The sequence below is a fragment of the Echinops telfairi genome, unplaced genomic scaffold (assembly GCF_000313985.2).
Source record: "Echinops telfairi isolate 266 unplaced genomic scaffold, ASM31398v2 ScPeMD7_18;HRSCAF=68, whole genome shotgun sequence".
In the NCBI taxonomy this organism is placed as follows: domain Eukaryota; kingdom Metazoa; phylum Chordata; class Mammalia; order Afrosoricida; family Tenrecidae; genus Echinops; species Echinops telfairi.
Window position 1 is genome coordinate 49,622,194 of NW_022103915.1, and position 7,206 is coordinate 49,629,399.

Here is a 7,206-nt window from a genome sequence, read left to right on the forward strand (position 1 = left end):
TTCTTATAGGATTGTATTGAACTGGAAAGGGAGAGAGAGATTTTATTGGTTTCGCAACTTTGTGTGTTTGTGTTGCTCATGGTTCAAAACGAAAATGTGCAAAAGGCAGCCAGTTAGCAGGAAGCTGGTGCAGTTCCGAGGACCCAAATGTCCGAATGTTTGCCACCCGCAGCATCTGCAGCCGCCACCCAGCAGCGGCAGCAGCATGGAAGTGGATTGGTTCGCACGACAAATGCGCACCCTTTCCACTTGCAAATGTAGGGTCCTGTCACTGTCAGGCCATTGGGATTCTAACTTCACTTCAGAATTTCTAGCCAGCCTGTGCCAATCTTGAAAGCTTTGTGTGTGTGTGTAGTGTGTTTAGATATTTGATGGGTGTTGATTAAAACTTAAATACTTGTTTGTTTAGCTTTAGTTCTTTAGACACATATAATCAAGTTTCTCCAAAACCCTAATAAATCTGTTACTTACCTCAAAATCTAATTACCCAGACTACTAATTAGGTGAAAATGATTACTGGAAATGACTTCAAATGTGGGATAATGGCGGTGAGCAGTTTTCTCAAGTTTGTCAATTAACAAGTTGGTATTTTCGACATTAACGGCACCGACATTTTTGGGTTCGCAGCAGTTGAAAGTGGTAAAAAGCTAAGATAATTAAAATCTCTGCTGTGGAAAGGCAACAGTCTGGGGAGAGGGAGATTTCTTGAATTGTTTCTTTGTTTCTCACCAATGGGCTTTGTTATCAGCACTATTTATTTAGCCAAAGAGTTCTTTGTCTCTGCAAATGGCCCCAATCAAGTTTTGTTTGAGACAATTAGCTAGTGCCAGCCAATGAGTCCTATGCAAATGTAGGGATAGGAATGCAGTGTGTGCATTTGAAGGCGTGGGGTTTGTGCTGGGGTGGGGGGGGGAGGCTGATTGTAATTGCTTTCTTCGGGTACTTTTTTTTTTTTTTTTCAATTTGCGGTGGGGGTGGGGAAGACAGGTTTATCAGGTCTCCATCCTCTCTAGTTCCAGAGCAGCTGGGGAGGGGGTGTCTGCGAGCCCTTCAAAAGTCTCTGCCTTGCCTAACGCGGGCTCTTTTTAAGTTAGTGGTGGAACGTGGGGGAGCTGCTGCCTCGGACGCAGTAAACCAGCACTTCTGTTTGTTTGTTTGCCTTACTCTTAGTTCCACCACCCCAAACCCACCCATCAAGGACCCTGAATCTATCCACTCCAGGCTCAGCGAGACCTTCCGGCTGGGTCCCCCGATTTGGGCCGATTTTGCGCCTCCAAACAACCTTAGCATGATGTCTTATCTTAAGCAACCGCCTTACGCAGTCAATGGGCTGAGTCTGACCACTTCGGGCATGGACTTGCTGCACCCCTCGGTGGGCTATCCCGGTAAGTGAGCCCCCAACCTTTCCCTACGCCGGCCTCGCGGGAATCTGATGCCCTCCGCGGCCCCCACCCCTCGGTGCCGCGATGGCGGCCTCCCAGCGCCCGGTGTGGTCCCCACTGGGTTTTCTCTCCGAAGCCTCCACTGGGAGTCGCCCGGCATTTACCGACCCGGGGAGAGGCAGGGGCTGGGGTAGCCCCTCAAGATCGTTTGCCGTATTCATTTGAGCGAATGGGAGGAACTCATTGGGGTAGGGTGAGCAAGGTTACTGCCCTGTCGTTGGAGTGAGCAGCCCGTCTGTATCTCCACGGCCGATTCTCCTGGGAGAAGAAGTGTTTTACCCGTAACTCCACACCCGATGACTTTACACTGCTCCCCACCCCCCAGACCCCACACCTTTAATCTCGGGAGGCGTAACCTCCGTCAAGTGTGACTGGCTTTGGGCGCAGGCTCTTTCCTTTCCAACCAATTCTGTGTTTTTTAAAACCCCAAAGAAGGACAAATTTGAATTATGCCCCCATTTTTAAGACGGAAAAACAAAGGCCCCGGGAACCCTAAAACCCTGGGAGCGGCATTGAGGTTCGCTCCGTGGATCCCAGCTGCCAGTCTCAGGGTTCTCTTGATTTCGAGGAGGTTTTATTTTGTTTTGTTTTGCGTGTGGTGTTTTGGGTTAACTTTGGAAGGTTTCCCCTCATTTTTTGGCGCCGGGGGTGGGGTTGTGGGGTATTGGTTGTATTTCGTTTTACTAGCGCTGTTACTTGCTTTGGGGCTGGAGAGAAATCCAGACAGAATGGGGGTAGGGGCTACCCTAGGCTGGTAGTGCGCTGAGGGACCCCGTGCACCAGGGAGAGCAGGGGGAGCCGCGCGGGCCGGGAGGGGCTGGGAAGTGGTGAGCATGGGAGGGTGTTGGAGCACAGCAGAGACCCCTGTGACTGAGAAACTGCTCCCACCTTAAAGGGCCCTGGGCTTCTTGTCCCGCAGCCACCCCCCGGAAACAGCGGAGAGAAAGGACAACGTTCACCCGGGCGCAGCTGGATGTGCTGGAAGCGCTGTTTGCCAAGACCCGGTACCCAGACATCTTCATGAGGGAGGAGGTGGCGTTGAAAATCAACTTGCCGGAGTCCAGGGTGCAGGTAGGGTAGCTCTGGACAAAGCCATCCTTCCCGGCCCGGCCACTCCCTGCTTCCCTCCAAGTGAGATTTACGTTGAGGTCCCAGAAGGGACGTGGGTCTTGGAGAGGAGCAGAAAAAGCCTTGACAGTTTTCCAAATGCTCTTTCGGGGCTGGCGATATCCTCCCCTCCAGCCTTTGAAGTACTTGTTTCTCTCTGTCCCCCACCTCTGTCCTCCCCTTTTCCCTCCCCAGACCCACCCTGTAATGGACTGCTGGCCTCCCCCGGGTGGTCCCCAGCTAAGTGGTGACTTAGCTGTCCTGCTGGAACAAAGCAGATTTCAGGAGTAGTCAAAAAAACATTGGGACCCTTCTCTTAGCCCTCTGCAGAAATCCTCTCCTCACAGACGTTTAGGAGTGAAAGAAATTTTGCTCCTGGATAGTTTACATCTTTTTCAAGGGGGGAGAGGGAATAACTTGCTCAAGGTCAAACTTTACAAACTTCACTTTGGTGGTTGTGAGACCTTAGGAACACTGCTGGCTTTCTTATCAAATAAATTAGCATAATAATAGTGTGTCGTCCCCCCCTTTTCTTAGGGATTGAGCAGAATTCTTGGCTAGGTAGTAGAAAGCATATCTACATAATAACCTTTTCCCTTCAGTCCACCTTCAAAACCTAAACTTTGCCTCTCAGAGTTGTAATGAGCTGGATAGAGGACAGTCAAACCCCAATTTGCCTGGAAAACAGGCCCCTCTGAGAGTTCTAGAAAGAATGCTTAGCACCCACACCACATAAGCACACAGGACCCCCTGGACTAAGAGATGTTCCTGAAAGAGCCAAACATCAGTAAGAGCCACACATAGGGGAAAAGGCTTTCCCAAAATAAAGTGGGAGAAGTGTGGGTGCTTGGGAAGCTTGAACCAACATTCTCACCCGAAGGAAAGTGAATGGTTCTGAGTGGCTGGTGGTGTTGAGATCATTGCCTTTGATGGTACCATTTACCACAGGCATCGTCGGTACACAGGATTTTGGATTCACTCAAGAGGATACCTAAAATCCTGCCGCCCTGAACATGTTAATAATCATCTATCTGATCAGCCTCCTCAAACACCAAAGGCCATCCCCTTCATTCCAGAACATAAGCAAGAGTCAGAGAAGGCTTTTAAATTGTACACAGCAGCTTCCGTTGACAAGCCTGCAGAGTCCAGGAAACAGAATCAATGTGCTGAGTGGAACTCCCCTCGGGGCAGACTCCAGTCTCAGTCTTGACAACTAGAGAGGCTTGGCCTTGAGTTCAAAGCAGAGCATGGGTCATTCCCCTTATCCCGAAGAAGCTTCTAGCAAATAATGACTTTCTGATGGCCTTCTTCTAGAGGATAGCTCATCTCCTCCTTGAAAAGCCCTCTTTTGTAAGTGAGGTCTTTCCAGGAGACCCACAAAGTAGGATGAAGGAACCAACTCTGATTAGTGGCAGCTACCTGGCAGATGGACTGTACACGATATGTGTCTGAGCTGTTCTTGTTGGAGTTTTCCCACACTTCCCTTAGGTGTCCCTCCAGAGGACAGAGATGCATTTGACCCCACTGGGATACCCCAAGCTATACCTTGGTCTATTTGTATGTGTGCACTACCAATGACAAAAGCTAGGAAAGGGAGGGGTCGGGATTTTTAGCCATAGAATGTGGGTCCTTTTTGTTCTGGGATAGGCATAAAGCAAGGTCAAGTGCTTTATCTAAAAGCATCCCCAACTTTCTGAGATTTCCAGGAATATGCATGTTTGTGTCTGAGGGAGGGGGAGAGAGCAAGAGAGTAGGTATTGCATTGCATATATGCTTGCTTACAAAGTGTTTGCTTAGCTCATCTGCCCGTGTGTAGTGTAGGGAGCCCACTCTTGTGAGTAAGGAGTTCTTGAAACCGCATTAAAGAAATGTTTTTTCCTTTCAAGGTTTGGTTTAAGAACCGAAGAGCCAAGTGCCGCCAACAACAGCAGCAACAACAGAATGGGGGGCAAAACAAAGTGAGGCCTGTCAAAAAGAAGACATCTCCAGCTCGGGAAGTGAGTTCAGAAAGTGGAGCAAGTGGCCAGTTCACTCCCCCCTCTAGCACCTCCGTCCCTGCCATTTCCAGCAGCAGTGCTCCCGTGTCTATCTGGAGCCCAGCTTCCATCTCCCCACTGTCAGATCCCTTGTCCACCTCCTCTTCCTGCATGCAGAGGTCCTACCCCATGACCTATACTCAGGCTTCAGGTTATAGTCAAGGATATGCTGGCTCAACCTCCTACTTTGGGGGCATGGACTGTGGATCTTATTTGACCCCTATGCATCACCAGCTTCCTGGACCAGGGGCCACACTCAGCCCCATGGGTACCAATGCCGTCACCAGCCATCTCAATCAGTCTCCAGCTTCTCTCTCCACCCAGGGCTATGGAGCTTCAAGCCTGGGTTTTAACTCAACCACCGATTGCTTGGATTATAAGGACCAAACAGCCTCCTGGAAGCTTAACTTCAATGCTGACTGCTTGGATTACAAAGACCAGACATCCTCGTGGAAATTCCAGGTTTTGTGAAGATCCATTGAACCTCTTTTTGTGGGTGATTAAAAATAATAATAATAATAAAGTACTGGGCTGGACATTCCAGTTTTAGCCAGGCATTGGTTAAAAAAGTTAGATGGGATGATGCTCAGACTCATCTTCTGATCAAAGTTCCAGGAGGCAGACAAGGAAAAAACGAAGGGCCTTAGAGGGGTCATTCAACCAGCAACCTGAAATGGACCAACCAATCTACTTAAGATTCTGTCATAGTTTTAGATCATTGGTTTTCCTGATTTGCAAAGTGTTTTAGCCACCTACAACCAAACACCACCAAAAATAAAATCAAATGAAACTGAGTTGTGAGGGGAGGGAGGGAAGGTCGCGGGTAGCCTTTCTTCAGCAGAGGGGTTCCAATGTGTTAGCCAATCCTTGGTTGAATCTTAGGAATGGACAGTGTCCCAAGCTCATTCACGTTTCATGACCAACTGGTAGTTGGCACTGAAAAACTTTTCAGGGCTGTGTGAATTGTGCGACTGATTGTCCTAGATGCACTACTTTATTTAAAAAATAATGTTCATAAGGAGTCAATATGTAGTTTAAGAGACAATCAGTGTGTGTCTTATATAAATGGTACATCTGTGGTTTCTAATCTGTGCTAGACTTCAAAACTGTGATCTCCTGTTATTGTATGCAACCTTGAACTCCACCTCTGCAGGGGTTCTTCTGTGATTCAATAGGTTATAATTATAAGCAAAATTCAGCGCAACTGAGTACTTATCTAAAAAGATTACCTTTGGCTGGAGTTGAGCTGCACTGAAACTTTACAGTAAAGTATCTCTGGACCAGGAGAGAGCGAGAGAGAAGAAGCAAAAGGACACTACTTCCTCTGTAAAATTACTGCTGGTAATTTCACAGTACTGACATTGGTCAATGGCTCTGACCCCGATGAATCTATAAACTGAGATCATTGTCGTTTATGCTTGCAGATGTTAACTGGAAAAGTCATATATGCATAAACCTTTTCTTCTTGGATTTGGCAGATATGTATAATTATATTAAAATGGTTCTAGCACAACAAACGGGTCCAGTTGAATTTTAGACCATTATTTATGAATCCCTAGCAGCCCACATTCAGCCGTTGGCTTTGCAGACGCGTTTCTTAAGACGGAGAGGAAATGAGCAATCTTTATTTATTTTTAATAGTATGATGACGTTGCTGATCTGTGGCTGGAGCAGATTTGAATGACAGTGGTAAGGAAGTTTCTGGTGATGTGCACTCTGAAATGCAAACCTACTGGTCACCAGCCATCTCCCTGGTCTAGCTTTACCCTCCCCACACCCCCACAACTTCTTAGGCACTTTATCTTCGTAGGATTTTACACAGATTGAGTGTTTTTAATGAGGGGGAGGGGGAGAACTGGAGTACCTCAGAGAAAATGAGAATGACAAGAATTCCTTGTTTCCATTCTCTTGTTTGATTAAGAGGATTTTTTTTTAACTTCCAAAAAATCTGAGGTAAACATGAGAGGGAGTGTAATCAGAATCTGAAAGCAATTCAGGCAGAAGTGATTTCTGAACAAAAGAGTTTCAGAAAAGTTTTAAAACCTATAATTTTGGAAGTTGAACATAAGGCACCCTAGTCAGTTTTTTTTTAAGTGCCGGGGGTGGGGGCTGGCGTGGGGGGAGGGTCCTTTTTCAATTGTACCTGCATTTTGTGAACCGGATAATCCGAAAAAGACAAGCAATATGTCAGTGCATTGAAAACATCTTATGCTCTTCAATTTGACCAAAAGGAAGTGACTCTTGATTGTAATTTTTAAAATGAAGGTTAGTAGTTGGAACCCTTTTGTTTTCGGGCTATTTTCCGTCCCTGACTGCAGCATGCTCCCTTAAGCCCGACAGTCTGACCTAATTGAGTACATTGTTTCTATTTTACTACTGAAGGAAATGCAGTCGTTTACCCCCAATATTCCGGGTGCAACTTGGCTGCAAGATTTCACAGCAGCTACTGATGAAGCTCAACCCGACTGGTTTACACCTAAGTGAAATTAGGGGCAGAGAGGCTTGCATGGTGGCATCCCAGATTGGGGTGTTGGGGCTGGTGGTCCGGCGCCCCCCACACCCAGCTCTTCTGCCACAGTCAAGCCGACCCAGCTCTCCGTTTTCAGGATACCCCTAAAGGT

General features: G+C 47.4%; 1 protein-coding gene across 4 annotated transcripts in view; it reads left to right on the top strand.

The window, feature by feature from the left end:
• The window catches only part of OTX2 (orthodenticle homeobox 2), an 8,790-nt gene extending 3,682 nt beyond the window's left edge, over window positions 1-5,108 (top strand). Inside the window, exons 3-5 of one of the 4 annotated variants that reach the window (XM_045288255.1) lie at window positions 1,171-1,385; window positions 2,338-2,513; window positions 4,436-5,108. In XM_045288255.1, the coding sequence (XP_045144190.1) occupies window positions 1,289-1,385; window positions 2,338-2,513; window positions 4,436-5,056 (894 nt within the window). In that variant the 5' untranslated portion in view covers window positions 1,171-1,288 and the 3' untranslated portion in view covers window positions 5,057-5,108. Of the gene's footprint in view, window positions 1-1,087; window positions 1,386-2,337; window positions 2,514-4,435 lie in introns of those variants that run through there. The other 3 variants (XM_045288256.1, XM_004698607.3, XM_004698606.3) reach the window with 3 other exon arrangements.
• The last annotated feature ends 2,098 nt before the right edge of the window (window positions 5,109-7,206 follow it).